The 16,499-nt window shown below is 40.8% G+C and overlaps 1 protein-coding gene across 7 annotated transcripts in view; it reads left to right on the forward strand.

Annotated features, from left to right (window-relative positions):
• The window catches only part of LOC117406953 (leucine-rich repeat and calponin homology domain-containing protein 1), a 129,955-nt gene that overhangs the window by 49,563 nt on the left and 63,893 nt on the right, over positions 1-16,499 (forward strand). For all 7 annotated transcript variants that reach the window (XM_034011423.3, XM_034011427.3, XM_034011428.3 and 4 more), the window contains exons 3-4: positions 10,218-10,344; positions 12,334-12,439. In XM_034011423.3, coding sequence (XP_033867314.3) covers positions 10,218-10,344; positions 12,334-12,439 — 233 coding nt within the window. The remainder of the gene's footprint in view (positions 1-10,217; positions 10,345-12,333; positions 12,440-16,499) is intronic.

The following is a 16,499-nucleotide window of genomic DNA, read 5'->3' on the forward strand; positions in this document are numbered from 1 at the left end:
GCCTCTAGTTTTTGGTTTCTTTTTTGGATATTCTTTTTTGGCCTCAGCCAGCAGATTTTTCCATGTTTTTTTTTAAATTTCATTTACAGTGCGATTTACGGCTGGGTTGATGGCATTTACCCTTCCAGTGATTTCTTGCCAGGCTTTATTTTTGTCTGAATTTAATGACACCCGTAACCTCCCCAATATTATTTCTTTTTTAATAATTACTTCTACAATTTGCCAATTTTTCTTCTTCGCTAAAATTTATTTTCATCACTTTGCCGTCACCAGCCATTTTTTTTTTTCAAACAGACTCGAAAAAATAAGACCGGTCTTTGTTGCTTAGCAACAGTAGTTTAAGCCCAGTCTTATGTAAGACCTGCTAGGTTTTGCTTTGTGCAACACTTATCTCATCTTTTTTTTTTTTTTTAAATAATCTAGTTGTTGCCAATTATTTTTGATTATTTTCTCCCCAATTTGAAATGGCCAGTTATTTTTAGGCTCAGCTCACCACTGTCCTCCGAAGCATGTGCCATCAGCCGACCGCTTTTTTTCACACTGCGGACTCACCATGCAGCCACCCAAAAGCTACAGCGTCGGAGGACAACGCAGCTCTCGGGCAGCTTACAGGCAAGCCTGCAGGTGCCCGGCCAGACTACAGGGGTCACTGGAGGACACCCTGGCCAACCTAACCCTCCCTCCCCCTGGGCGGCGCTCGGCCAATTGAGCACCGCCCCATAGAAACTCCCGTCCTCGGACGGCAAAGGAATAGCCTGGACTCAAACTCGCGACGTCCAGACTATAGGGCACATACTGCACTCCACGTGGAGCGCCTTTACTGGATGCGCCACTCGGGAGCCCCTAACACACTTATCTCAAGGTCTTACGTTAGACTTAAGTTAAGACTTTTCTTTTTTTTTGTGCAACCGCCCCCAGGTTAGCTACTGTACCTGTGAATGAGGCTATTCTCTGTAACAGCATTGTGGACCATGTGCACTAATTGAAAATATGCATATACACAATCTGACTGCCTTCGGCACCTTCTGGTGTTTTCATTGTAGGCGATAATTTTGACAGACATGATTAAGAACTAGGATATCACAGATGACTGTGGCAAAGTGCCCCGCCCCTGTGTGCATTTGTGTGTTCTGTGTATGTATGTATGCGTGCGTGTGTAAATGTTGGTGTACAGTCATTGGTACACGGGATATAAACGGGTCTGTGTTTCACGTGTATTTAAAAAGTGTATATTTGTATTTAGGCACGGGATTGCACATCACGCACGTGCATTTAAAATATAATATGTGAGCACGGGGTTGCACAGAATTAATTCACGTGCTGGGATTCAAGTGAATAATTAATTAGTAATTGAATCCCAGCACAATAGTATATATAGACGCACATTTCGTTCAGTCAGGGTTGGTGTTCGGTGAGTGGAGAACGGGTGTGGAGAGGTAAAAGTAATAACAAGAAGAAGAAGAAGAAGAAGAAGAATATTAGTTGTATCTGCTCACCGTGTTTTGTTCGTCTGTCTGTGCACTGTTTAGTTAGTTTCGTTTGTCTATTTATTTTGGCGCAAGTGCCGTGTCCCGTGTTTTCTGTTTAAACCTTTTATTTTGTCATTAAACGCTGAGTGCAGCCATTGCACTCAGCATTTCTCATCACCATCACCGTCTCTGTGTATTCCTTTTCTGGTCTGACGCCACCCACTCTGGCCGTCTTTGTGACACGTGGTGTCATCGTGGGATAGCCGCGCCTCCAAGCGTCAGACCAGGAGGGGTCTGGATTTAAAAAAAAAAATAAATAAATAAAAAAAAAGGATTACAAATATTGTTTTGGGGAAAAAAATAAATAAATAAATAAAAAAAAATAAAAAAAAAGGTCAATGGCAGAAGACGCCATCAAACTGCGGGGCTGGTTCCTGGAGAATGCTGGGCTGGAGGCCCAGTCTCTGCCCATAGTCGTCCGGGTCCTGTGGATGATGGACAGTGAGAGATGGGAGGCATATCAGCAGGAACACACCCCAAACACCTTGGAGGAGGGTGTGGAGTTTGTCCTCAACTACCTGGAGGCAACCATAAATGGAACAGCAGCCCAGGTAGCAGGACCACCAGCAGAGGAGTACCTGCTGTCCCCATCTCCACCAGCAGAGGGTGAGTACCTGCTGTCCCCATCTCCACCAGCAGAGGGTGAGTACCTGCTGTCCCCATCTCCACCAGCAGAGGGTGAATGCCTGCTGGTTTTGCCTCCACAGCCCAAATGGGAGGAGCCTGAGCATCCACAGCCCAAATGGGAGGAGCCCAAGCGGAAGGAGCCCGAATGTCCTACGCCTGAGTGGGAGGAGCCCGAATGTCCTACGCCTGAGTGGGAGGAGCCCGAACGTCCTACGCCTGAGTGGGAGGAGCCCGAACGTCCTACGCCTGAGTGGGAGGAGCCCGAATGTCCTACGCCTGAGTGGGAGGAGCCCGAACGTCCTACGCCTGAGTGGGGGGAGCCCGAACGTCCACAGCCCAACAGGGAGGAGTCGGGGCGTCCACAGCCCAACAGGGAGGAGTCGGGCGTCCACAGCCCAACAGGGAGGAGTCGGGGCGTCCACAGCCCAACAGGGAGGAGTCGGGGCGTCCACAGCCCAACAGGGAGGAGTCGGGGCGTCCACAGCCCAACAGGGAGGAGTCGGGGCGTCCACAGCCCAACAGGGAGGAGTCGGGGCGTCCACAGCCCAACAGGGAGGAGTCGGGGCGTCCACAGCCCAACAGGGAGGAGTCGGGGCGTCCACAGCCCAACAGGGAGGAGTCGGGGCGTCCACAGCCCAAAAGGGAGGAGTCGGTGCGTCCACAGCCCAAAGGGAGGCAAGTCGGGGCTTCCACAGCCCTGGGACCCAAGCCACCAGCAGAGGGAAAATGCCTGCTGGTTCAGCCCCAAGAGCCAGAAGGGGAGGAGTTACAGGCTCAACCCCCTGAAAATTTTTGGGGGGGAGAAGGGCAGGATGCTGGTGTCCCCCAGCAGCCTCTCGCTATGCTGCTGAAGGCAGCACGGCGTGCACATGCCCAGCCGCCACAGCAGAGGGAGCCAGCACCGCCAGGAGCAGAGGAGCTGGAGCTGCCTCTACCTCCACCACCTCCAGGAGCAGAGGAGCAGGAGCTGCCTCTGCCTCCACCACCTCCAGGAGCAGAGGAGCAGGAGCTGCCTCTGCCTCCGCCACCACCACCGCAAGGAGCAGAGGAGCAGGAGCTGCCTCTGCCTCCGCCACCACCACCTCCAGGAGCAGAGGAGCAGGAGCTGCCTCTGCCTCCGCCACCACCACCGCCAGGAGCAGAGGAGCTGGAGCTGCCTCTGCCTCCACCACCGCCAGGAGCAGAGGAGCTGGAGCTGCCTCTGCCTCCACCACCGCCAGGAGCAGAGGAGCTGGAGCTGCCTCTGCCTCCACCACCGCCCGGAGCAGAGGAGCAGGAGCTGCCTCTGCTGCCCGTACCTCCGCAGGGAGTACGGTGGCCGGAGCCCCAGAAAGGGGAGCTGCCGGCCACGAAGAAGGGGGAGGAGGTCTGGAGACCACTTTCCCCAGCAGCAGTTTCGCTGCAGGAGTTCTTGTGGCCGGAGCCCCACAGGAGGGAGCTGCCGGCTACGAAGAAGGGGGAGGTCGGGGGGCCACCTGCCCCCGCAGCTTTTTCGCTGCAGGACGGGACCAACAGGCTGTCAGCCGTGCCACTACCGGCAGGGGTGCTGACAGCATTGCCAGCCAAGGGCCCACTGAAGCCTCCCTTCCCAGCCCGAGACTTTGTTCTGGACTGCTGGGTTTTTAAGGGGGGAGGTGGCCGTTGAGGCCATGTGTGCTGCGCACAAGGGGGGGGGGTATATGTGGCAAAGTGCCCCGCCCCTGTGTGCATTTGTGTGTTCTGTGTATGTATGTATGCGTGCGTGTGTAAATGTTGGTGTATAGTCATTGGTACACGGGATATAAACGGGTCTGTGTTTCACGTGTATTTAAAAAGTGTATATTTGTATTTAGGCACGGGATTGCACATCACGCACGTGCATTTAAAATATAATATGTGAGCACGGGGTTGCACAGAATTAATTCACGTGCTGGGATTCAAGTGAATAATTAATTAGTAATTGAATCCCAGCACAATAGTATATATAGACGCACATTTCGTTCAGTCAGGGTTGGTGTTCGGTGAGTGGAGAACGGGTGTGGAGAGGTAAAAGTAATAACAAGAAGAAGAAGAAGAAGAAGAATATTAGTTGCATCTGCTCACCGTGTTTTGTTCGTCTGTCTGTGCACTGTTTAGTTCGTTTCGTTTGTCTATTTATTTTGGCGCAAGTGCCGTGTCCCGTGTTTTCTGTTTAAACCTTTTATTTTGTCATTAAACGCTGAGTGCAGCCATTGCACTCAGCATTTCTCATCACCATCACCGTCTCTGTGTATTCCTTTTCTGGTCTGACGCCACCCACTCTGGCCGTCTTTGTGACAATGACTTGTGGAGCTTTTGTTATATTTCCAGAGTTATCTCACATTTATCTCACATTTGTTGAATATAAACCTTGTACATGCATTATCAGTTTATACAATCAAACAAATGAATGTGTACCATGTCAGAAATGTATACCCTGTTAAGCTGTGCTGTAATAAGAGATCATTCGCTGGTGTTCAGGCATCCCTCCAAGTGGGCTGGAGCTGGCGAATTGGGCATTTCAAATTGAGGAATGAAAAACGGGGGGTTATTATGTAACATGATTTACAGTAAAATGTGTTTATATAAGCCCTACTTAAATAATGTAAATCCTATATATCCCTATACAATATAGCTGGCACAAATTAGGTAAGGTATAGATTTGTGTTCCTCAGCAATTGTATTTTGTGCAATCCACTGGAAAAGTCTGCTTCCTTGCAGTCGTTTTCCAGTGAAGTTCCAGACATGTATGGAAACTGCTGGATTCCTTTTCCCTGACTTGTCATTGTGCGTCTGTCCGAGTAGCTCTCTCAGTGATTTGGAACGCTGACCAGAGTATCGGTATTGCCAAAGGTGCAGCCTAAGATCACATCAACTCTCAAGACCCACTTGTTCTCTCTTGCTTTCAATGCTCTTTAAGCTTGATATCTGTTATTTAATGTATTATGCATTGTTCCTGACGATCTTGTAAAGTGCTTTGTGATGGTGGTCCACTATAAAAGGCGCTATATAAAATATATATTGATTGATTGATTGATTGATTGATCCCCTCAGATCAATTTCTTATTATAATTGTGTTAATAATGCTGTTGATCTGATGTTGATAAAAAGGGATTGTTTAATCAATTTTATTTCATTGTGTCAGCAGTCGGGCCACAGACAGGGTGCTCTTCCTGCCATCAGTGACAGAGAAGCTGAATGCCACCAGTCACCTCTTGTGACTAGATGGAGTGCTCGGCTGTCTGACTCATTTAGCTGCTGTCCCGTTCAGCTGGCAGAGCTACACAGTGCAGCCTGTCCTGCCTTGCCGTGCAGTAGGATTGATAATTTGATTATCAGAGCTGTGACATGTTGAAAACATTATTTAATAGAATCTAATTAATTACCACGCAGTTATAGATAATAGATTTTATCCAGGGTTGGTTCTCTGTGTTTGCACATCATTCTGTTTACGAAAAGACAACTCTGGAGGCACTTTTTGGAAAATAGTAAAACAAAACAATACCATGAAAATAGAGGTAGTATAGTAATTTAATACATCATGGGTTTACAACAAACCTTAAATTGGCATGCCAGTGGGTGTCATTTTATGGTAATTGAGGAGGGGCTATGCTATAATGTTTTGGCCGTTACGCGTTATAAGAACCATACTATTAAACATGCATTGCTTTAAAATAGATGTTTAAAACGATTCTGTACGATTTAAAATTACAGAAACGTTCCGGTTTTACCTACTTGATCATGGCATACTGGATTTAGAATGAATGTAACAGAAGCATTCTACTGTACCTGGTATCCTAGCTTTTTTCCCTCTCTGAGAATGATTAATTGTAATTTTTAATTACACATTTCACTTAAGATTTCATCATGTGCTGTGCTAAATTTGTGCAAAAAACTGCAAATATTACCAATTCTGTTCAAGTTTCATTTTTAACGATGCATATTAATAAGAGTTGTCATTCTTAATTAAAAGGCCATCTCTACTATATGAGTAATCCTTTTGAATTACTTAAAAAATACTTGCTGGGATCAGAGACCATAAGCAAAAGCTTTATCAATGAGCTAGACCAGTGGTAAGATGGTTGATGACATTTCAGTTTTCTTTATCAGTGGTGATGCACTGTTGCAGCTCAGTGCCTACTTTCGTTGGTTTGAATAGAGCATTTCCTTGGGCCTTGCTTTATTTGTTTTAGGGCTGTGCAGTTACCATTTCCTAAAGCAAGATTTGCAACAAGATCATGGAAGATCAGGAGATTGCTCTGCTTTAATCTAATTTAGGATGATGATTCCCTGGAAACTGATGCACTTTTGATGTTATGATGTGTTTACAGCCTTGGCCTATAACCATCCATTCTTTCCACACCTTGAACAAGTATGGCCTAAATCTAGAAAGATTGGGTAAAAATGAACATTAGGAACCACGTTTTTGTATATAGTTACTGTATGTGAAACCTTATATCTCAGACTTGTTTTGTCTAGTTTAGTTGCTGTTAGACAGAAACTGTTGGGCTAGTCAGTTTGAGAATACGATATTATTTTACATATTTTTCAAATATTGCATTTTATTTTTTAGTAATTCCTTTATTCATCTTTCTTACTTTAATTTTATATTGGATCGAATTTCATTTTTCTATCGTCCCCCCAAATTTTTTATAATTGACAACCTTTTCTTCATCAGATTTATTCCTGGTTGACTTCTTTTCTTTTCTTGCCTTTTTTATTGTTCTCCTTTCTCCAAAAATATTTGATTGGACATCTTGGTTTCAATTTATTTTTCTTTTGCTCCATTTAGGAAAAAAAAAATTGTAAAAAATGTATACTATATTGCAATTTTGAAAATGACTTGGCTTTTTTCAATTATACTGTGAAAACAGTAAGCACTTAATTGGTCCAATTAAGTAATTTAGGGTACAGTTGGAACAAAAACCAGGAGGGACAGTGACCCTCCAGGACTGGAATTGCCCACCACTGGTCTAGAGCATGTAAACCCCTCAAAACCAATGCAAAAAGTTTCTACATTTTTCACCAAATATTTGCATTATAGTGATAAATGTGATGCAGTAGATGTATTTTGTGGTCACATCACCAAATACAACATGGCACCAATAAAACTTCAGAGTCTGACAAAAAAAAAAAAAAAAAATATATATATATATATATATATATATATATATATATATATATATATATATATATATATATATATATAGGAAAATAGAGTAATTTTGATATAAAACAGGAGAGTCACAAATTCACAAAATGCCTCTAGCACAGGGAATTACCAGGGCCTTAGCACAGAAGGGGTTAATATGACATGGTATTTGTTCTGTATATATTTTTTTTATTGCAGTGTGTGCTGTGATTAATAGTTACTAGGATTTTTTTTAGCCACTTTCTACTATTAAACTATTGCTAGGTGATGAAATGTGTTAAATACCCTATTTTAATGAAGCTCACTAATCGGCTTTTCTGAATTTTGTTTAGAAGCTGCCCTGGCTGCAGAAACAGGAATTTCCTTCTGCAGTAGTTATTAAGTCTGGTAAATAGTAATCCATGTAGGCAAACCCTTTAAGTTTCTCCGAATACTGTTGTTGTATTTCCAACTCTCCCCCCCCCCCCCCCCCCCCCCTTTTAACATGCTATAAGCTGATGGGCATCACTTAAAACGGAAAGGACCCTTTTTAAAACATGTTAATTGCATGATGAAATGTCCTGCCTATTCCATTTTTCAGAACCAATCAATGATCATGAGAAATCTAAATTAGATAACTACGCATTTTACGAAGGTTAATTTCTTTGCTGATGTTGGCTGGAGTTTAACAGTATAGCTGAGACATGGATCAATGTGTAATAAGATTAAATCATTTTCCTTTTCTGATCAAATAAAATGTTGTCACTTCTTTACTTATGAAAGGAATACTATTTAATCTTCCATAATATAAGCATAAGCATAAAGATTAGCCTATGTAAAATGCGCACAGTTTTCAATTTGTCAGGAGACACTTTCTCATTATCACTGATTGGTACTGGAAAACTGCACAGACAAGGCAGGAAATGTCATCATACGATTAACATGTTTTTAACAGGTTCCTTTCTGTTTTAAGTGATACCTGGCAGCTTAAAACATGTTAAAAAGGAAATTTGGAAATACAACTATTTGGAGAAACTTAAAGGGATCGACCCCACCCCAGTCTCCCAGTAATTTGAGCCCTGACATTTGCCTCTTTTGCCGAAGGAAAAACATATGTTGTATTATGATTTTATTAAACTAATAAATGTGATAAAGTAAAAATAAGGGGTCACCAAATTAAAAAGCGATTTATCCTGCCTCCTAAGGCAGCTTATTTACATATCTTTTAAAGAAGAAAGGTCAAATTAAACGAGGACTGATTCTGTTTTTGTAATTGTTTTAAACTATTTGTATCATATACAGTACTCAACTATCAATGTAAATAATGTTTTTAAATAAATTAAATGGGCACCTGGAGACCTGAAACTATTGTACTTCATTATTGCTAAAAACTTAAATTTCACAAATGTGAAAATAACTAGTTTATAAATCATTTTGTATTATTCACTAACATACTTTCTTAAAGGGTACCTTTGGTGAAAGTGAATATTTCAATAGAAAATATGTTTCCAAATACTTTTGTCACATTTTACAGCCCCTCCTATTGTTGTGATGGGCTATTTGAATGAACAAAGTGTTCAAACCACAACAAGCTCCAGTGCACTGCGTTGTAAACGTGGCACGGTGATGTGACACGACAGTGTTGATTTACGCAATTGTCGCCTATAGCTACACACGAAGCAAAGTCGTTTGCATGCAGGTATACAAATAGATGAAGAGAATAATTTCAACACAATACAATGGTACCTGTATAAGCCATTATTGTTACAGTTTAGACTACAGTAGTCTAATTCAAGCAGCGAGATTGATGATTCAGACGAGGCTAGCCACCAGTTCGTTTTAGCAACAGATATGGTATAAACACAGCAGCCTGTATGAAAATACAAAATTCTGTTACCGGCGCGACGATGTGCTGGGGAAAAAACAGGATGAAATAAGCATCCCAAGAAAGGTGACACTGGGGACACTGGGACCAGTGTTCCAAAAGTGGGACTGTCCCGTCACCTTACCTTTTTAAGCATAATAAAAAAATGTAAAATCCCAGATAAACATATGAACGATATCTGGTACTACTACACCAAGTTAAATAAATCTCTCTGTGCAAACCTTTCATTCAGTATGTCTAACACTTCCAAGGTCATTTTCACAGAAAGAGAGATTCTCCCCTCTTCCTGACTTTAACCAACCAGCTGCTTCCCCTAATATCTGACATGCCATGCTGTCAGCCCCACAAAGACACTGGTGAGGTAACCTAGGAAGTACAAGTGTAACAGATTTCCTGTTTCAGATACGATTTTAAAGTGAAAGGGCGTGTTTGATATAATGTGTTTCATAAAAGTACACAACATATAATTATTTTGTTGGCTACAACCACTTAAGGGTTATAGATGATCAAGCAAAACATAGGTTCACAATAGATACATATATTTTAAGTGTGATTTGTCTCAGATTAGAAGCCTTAGACTAAATAACTTTTTCACTTGCCTGAAGTTAAACAAATTTGGTTACTGTGAACTTTCTACTTGGTAATATTTTTGGACTTGGCTTTTGACCACAATTTTAAGTAAAGGAATAACAGAACTTAAAGTTAGACACACAGGCTTTCATTGTAACTGAAACAAGAGAGTGCTGTTCCAGGGGGAAGGCAAACTAAATGGATGTAAAAGGAAATAGTTGGGACTTCACTTCTAGTTTTAAATTTAAGAAGAAACACAAACTGAATAAATAAACCAGTCTTTCAGTCTGCACTTTATTGAAATGGAACCCTTCAACTGGAGTGTTAGGTTCAATCTAAATGAACTCGCATGTAAGTAATGTTAAGCTGCAAAAATGATTTCTTTCCCTGAAACCCCACACTGGCCTTTTCGTTACAAATCCACTTACAGTAACTTAGAGTTCAAAAGTGTTTCTTTTTTCTTTCTGTTTTGTTTCAGCCGAAATCAGCTCTCTACGTTGCCAGCTTGCCTGTGTGGTCTTCCTCTAAAAGTCCTAATAGCAAGCAACAACAAGCTGGGGGCCCTACCAGAAGAAATCGGACAGTTAAATCAGTTAATGGAATTGGTATGTACAACTTGTGTAGATCTGGGTTTTCTGTTGCAACACATAACCTTCTCTGACAGACTCAGTACTTGGTTTCCTTTTCAATAAAATGTATATATATATATATATATCAGCCACCTTATGTGACCGTTTATCCTTTGTAGAGTGAAGAGAAAACAAAGCTAACCAATGCAAAAACAGTGATTCTTAAACAGGAAGCTGTGAAGGATTTGGTACCTAGTGTATTTCTTTTTTTAACATTCTATTTGTAGAACTGGAATCACACTGTTATTGTTCGCACAGAGGATGCAGTGACCATTCAGCATGTTTGGAAAGTGAAGTATTTAAAGCTGATTGTGTTTCCTGGCTGAACTTTTTGGTTTTTTTAACTATTTTTATTTGTGCTTCTATAGGCTACTTTCGTTGTCCCCAATTAGCTAAATATTAGCACTAACCAGGATCTGTGAAACCAGCTGTAAAACTCAGCAAAAACAAGGGGATGTAGCAGGCTACCGTACAGTATACCCCAGATTCTCAATGTATAGTGAAGAATAGTTTGATACGCAGTTCTCTTGTTACAGTATGTGTAGTTTCGGAATTGCAAACTGTTCAAGTAATGTGGTGGCATTTTATTCTTTCTCCCTTCTGCTATGACTGAAATATTGAAAATCAAATAAAACAGTATATTAGAATTAAGAAGAACAAGAAGCATGCAACCCATTCAGGATTTCTGTAAAAAAATAAATTAAAAAAATGTCATTTCCTTTTAATAAAAAATGATTTATCTGTGTTTATCCTGGAAAACAAATTGCATTCAAGAAAAATATTGTACTCAACAGTACAAACCCATATTATTATTATTATTATTATTATTATTATTATTATTATTATTATTATTATTATTATCCAGCAAAATGAAAAAAACAAACAAGCATGATAAGAGTATTTGTAGTCCAATTTACTTAGGGGGCTCACAATAGATTTTTTTTATGTATTGAACATACAAATATTACATTACACAAATGAGTGAGTGTTGCGTTTATAATTTAAGTTCAGAATTTAAAGAAATGATTCCCTTCCTTGCTTCGTAGGATCAGCACAACGTTGTCACTGGTACTTTTATTTAGTTTGCTTATTTTTACCTATTACAGGATACAGAGATATTTTTAATAAGCATATATGAAGTTGTGGTCAAAAGTTTTGCATCACACTATATAATTAACTACATTTTTGCTTCATAAAGTCAAAAAAAAATCTGCTGAATAATGTTACGTTAACATATTGAATTACATACCGCTTTGTAGTTTTCCATATACTTCATGAAAAACTTACAAAAATTAAAAAAAAGGACTTTTACAAATCTAAAATGAAATACACTGCTACTATTATGGCTTCCGGTAGAGTCTTGCAATATCAGTTTGTAGTTTCTTTGATTACATGATGTTAAATAAAATATCTAAATTATGTTCATATAGTATTTTTTTTTTTTTTTTTTTTTTATTGTCTCAATCCTAAAATTCTAGGTGATGTAAAACTTTTGGCCATAGCTGTAGAATTAAAAGTTGCTATTGCTTCTTGGCACCTAATCACTTCCTGTGGTGTCCGTCAGTGTCTGACCAATGATCTTTGAGCTACAATAAGAACATGTGACCTACAGTACAGGAAGTGAACAGCTAAGATAGATCAGTAGCATTGAATTCTATGAATTATCTGTATATTCAGAATTAAAGCAAAAGAAAATAAGTAAGAACCAACAGATTTGAGTCACAGTGGAAGGTACAAGTGCCAATAAGCCTTGCTTATTGGCTCTTTTAATATCTACCTCTTTGTCCTTTATAGGCTACACAACCTTTTTCAAGAGGGAAATAGCATTGAATTTTAAAGCAGCTTGAGATACAATTACCCCAGAACCGGTGTACAGTATAAGTGCATGCTGTGCAATGGGATGGAGTGTAAATGCGTAATTCTCTGAGAGTAATAGCTGCCACTTTCACTTTGTTTCTATGGCAGGACATCAGCTGTAATGAAATCACGGCTCTACCCCAGCAGTTTGGGCAGCTGAAGGCACTCCGAGAGCTCAATGTCAGGAGGAATTACCTCAGCGTTTTACCGGAGGGTAAAGTAAAACGTTACTCTTCGTTTCCCGTGTGTCACTGGTCAGTTTAAAAGTGCATTAACTAAGGTATTGAAATCAATTTCTGGTGAAAGCTGCTGTATATCACCACCCGTCTTTTATTGTTTTGTTGAACAGGTTTAGAAACACTGTCCCAAGTGCCACTATATGTATCCTACATACCCTACTGTAGGCGTAGTAGGGGCAGATATCCGCCAGATTGGACATAGGAGGCTGTGTGGTCCAGTGGTTAAAGAAAAAGGGCTTGTAACCAGGAGGTCCCCGGTTCAAATCCCACCTCAGCCACTGACTCATTGTGTGAGCCTGAGCAAGTCACTTAACCTCCTTGTGCTCCGTCTTTCGGATGAGACGTAGTTGTAAGTGACTCTGCAGCTGATGCATAGTTCACACACCCTAGTCTCTGTAAGTTGCCTTAGATAAAGGTGTCTGCTAAATAAACAAATAATAATAGACAAATAGAAGCTCTCTCTAGCCAAATACATTTTCATAAATAAAACATGATAGCGTGATTGGCAGTATTTAATGAGTGCTTGGCATTTTTATATTGCCTTCTTGGATCAGCCTCCAGTTTTTTCGTCTCGATGATTCAAATCTATCAAATTAATGCTATGTAGGGCTCCTGAGTGGCGCATCCAGTAAAAGCACTCGCTAGAGTGCAGGATGCGCTCTATACCCTGGACGTCGCCGGTTCGAGTCCAGGCTAGTCCAGGGGGCGGTGCTCAATTGGCCGAGCGTCGTCCGGGGGGAGGGAGGGTTAGGTCGGCCAGGGTGTCCTCGGCTCACCGCACACCAGCGACCCCTGTAGTCTGGCCGGGCGCCTGCGGGCTTGCCTGTAAGCTGTCCAGAGCTGCGTTGTCCTCCGACGCTGTAGCTCTGAAGCGGCTGCACGGTGAGTCTGCAGAGTGTAAAGAAGCGGGCGGCTGACGGCACATGCTTCGGAGGACAGCGTGCGTTCATCTTCGCCCCTCCCGAGTCAGCGCAGGGGTGGTAGCGGTGAGCTGAGCCTAAAAATAATTGGGCATTTCAAATTGGGGAGATAATAATAAAAACTAATTGGCAACGACTAAAAAAAAAAAAATGAATGCTATGTGAATTTATGGTTCATGACACAAAACCACATTTAAAACCAGTCTCGCAAAAAAAAAAAAAAAGACTGCTCTGTCCAGACTGGGTTTAGATAGGGAAATGTGGCGGACCTCACATTTGAACTTGTTCACTAGCCTTGGTCTGTGGATATCCTTGCTTTAGTCCCCAGCGCAGCCTAACACAGGACCTTATAACGACCACCAAATACTTAAACATGTTCCAGAAGTTACTGAGTTTTAATAAACAGTTTTAAAATAGCTGTGACCCAGAATGTGGGTAAATCCAAAAATTAAACCTGTGTCAATGCTCAAGGGGTGGGGGGGTTAAAGTAGGTCTTTAGTAATTGCCTTTGATAATTATCATCACCAGGGTATCTGATTTACAGTCTACATGTATAAAAGTCTATATATTCTGTCTCTAAGGTCCAGTAATTAGGCCATGTAGATCGAACTACAAAACCAGATGTATTACAGTTAGTCACAAAGTAGGGTTTGTCTCCACTGCATCACTAGACTGTCTAGTACAGTGCTCCCTTGTTATAAGGTGGCCTTATAAAAGATTGCCACAGCATTTTTGCATAATATTTCTGCAGTTTTACCATGATTTTACCATGGTTATACTGCATACCATAGTTTACCATGGTTTGCCATGTTTATTAGTTTGCTTTAACATACCTCACTATGGCTCCCAACTGTATAGCGTTATAAAGGGGAAACACTGTAGTTTCAAAAAGTAAACATTTTATTCCTAATACTTAGACAGTTGCTGAGCTGCATACAGTGTGAAAATATATGTAAAAGGTAGATAAAAGTGAACTGGTAGCTCAGCAATTCTTGTCTTCCAACAATGTTTTTTTTTTTTTTTTTAACTTAATGGATTTAGACTGATCATCTGATTGGTTTAAAGCTGATCGTTAACTGCCAGTAAACAGCACTCTAAAACCTCACAGCTATTTTGCAGGACATTTTAGAACACGTTTGGCCATCCAATACTTGTGAGGCTTCCAAGCTGGCTTGGGAAGCCTATTGTTATAGTAAATATTTTTATTTACTTTTTTCCTACCAAAACTTTAAACTGCGCCTGTTCGCACACAGTCAACATGAAACTTGGTAGGTATCATCCCGTGTAGATTACAGTTCAGATGCAAAAAAAAAAAAATGACACTCCTGCGTCAACCAAGATGGTGACCTGACACATTTTGGGAAGCAGTGAACTGATTGATCTGAAACTTCGCATACGTCATCAGCAACCAAACCCACTTCAGGTTTGCGAAGCAGAAGTTGCTGCGATAAATTTTACTATCAAAATGGCTGCCACCAAAATTGCCAAAACGTGCCCCAAACATCAGACTGCTTCTGTCTGCAAACCGTTTAACCAACTAACTCTGAACTTGGTAGGCATCATACTGGGGACAATGGAATTCAAATATAGCAAAATGGTGTTCTTTTGTAAAACAAGATGGCCACCAGACCTACATTTTCTTCTTAAATTTAGAAGCGCTTTAGTTAAAAAAATTGTTTATTTGAATAACTCCAAAGTTGACAAGCATCATCCCTGTGTCAATACAATAGAATTAAAAAAAAAAAAAAAAAAAAGTGGTGTTTGAGCGTAAACCAATATGGCCACCTGAGACATTTCTTTTAAAACTTTTCAACATCTTCGGTCAAATGTAAAACTAGCTTATAACTCCTTACAGAGTGTATATAGGTTAATGGTTACTATATAACACAGATATGAACCCATATATGCTCAATTAAAAAATTACCTTGATCGTGACCTTTGACCTCTCCTTTAACATAACTTTCTCATTAACTGATCAAAATTGATGAATTAACAGCAAACTAAAATTTGCACATGGGGTTTCATTTATATACTTGTGACAGGATGGCTTTCGTGATGACGTCAGACCAGAAACACAGACTCAGGAAGTAGCGGGTGAGAGCTTAAGTTTAGTTTTCGCTCTCTCCTCGCTCTCTCGTACACTCCTCTGTACACGCCCAGAGGGTGGAGAGCTGCAGGTTTATATACAGTGACCATCTCCCGATTAGCAACAATTAATCAATGAATTAACTTGGGAGATGGTCACCGTCTGCACGAGTTTAATAAGGATGCGTGACTGTCAGCTAGCTAAATAAATCACTAACTGATCAGTCACGCATCCTCACAAGGTTTTTAAAATATAAAAACAATAACAAATACGCTGCGATTTTATCCGTGCCGCAAACAATAATACAAATAATTAAACAGTGCACATATATAGGAGCGGGACACTCTACCACAATACTGTTTTACATATATTTTCTGGACTGACTAAAGTTGAACAGTTATTGATAAAAAAAATAATGGCTAATCTGTCAACCTTTTAATAAATAATTGATTTAGATTAATTGGTCATTGGGGATATGTGTTTTGTTAGTGCATCAGCTGTGATCACTGTAGTCTACTGTAGTCTACTGTGTGTGCACAAAAAAACAATGCAGTTTTAAAAAGCATGTTTAGATCAACCCCATTTGGCGATACAAACTGCATACTTTCACATAGCAAAGTCGGTGCTTTCTGTCTGGACAACTTCCAAATTTAACATCACTGTTGCAATCTGGAACCTTTCTCAGCTGAGTGTGGAGTGATTATTTCAGGGGTTAATTTCAGACAGTACTTATTAAACCTAATGATGGGGTTGGATTGCTTTGTGTTGCATCAGCTTATTGCTCCTTATGTCTGTATTGTACAGTGTTTTTTTTTAGATGTACAGGAAATATATACAGAAGGGCCAATGTTTTTAATTGGGGGTGAGGGTAAAACTGATCCAAGTGAAGTTCACACTGTTTGACCTCTGGAGGTCCATTTGATTCCCATTTCAGTAGTGTTTCTCTAGTCAAGGGTGATTAATTTGTGTTTAACGAAATACCAAAAAATCCATTCTGCTGTTTATGGATAAGCTAAGCTAAGTGGTAAA

The sequence above is a fragment of the Acipenser ruthenus genome, chromosome 8 (assembly GCF_902713425.1).
Source record: "Acipenser ruthenus chromosome 8, fAciRut3.2 maternal haplotype, whole genome shotgun sequence".
NCBI lineage: Eukaryota > Metazoa > Chordata > Actinopteri > Acipenseriformes > Acipenseridae > Acipenser > Acipenser ruthenus.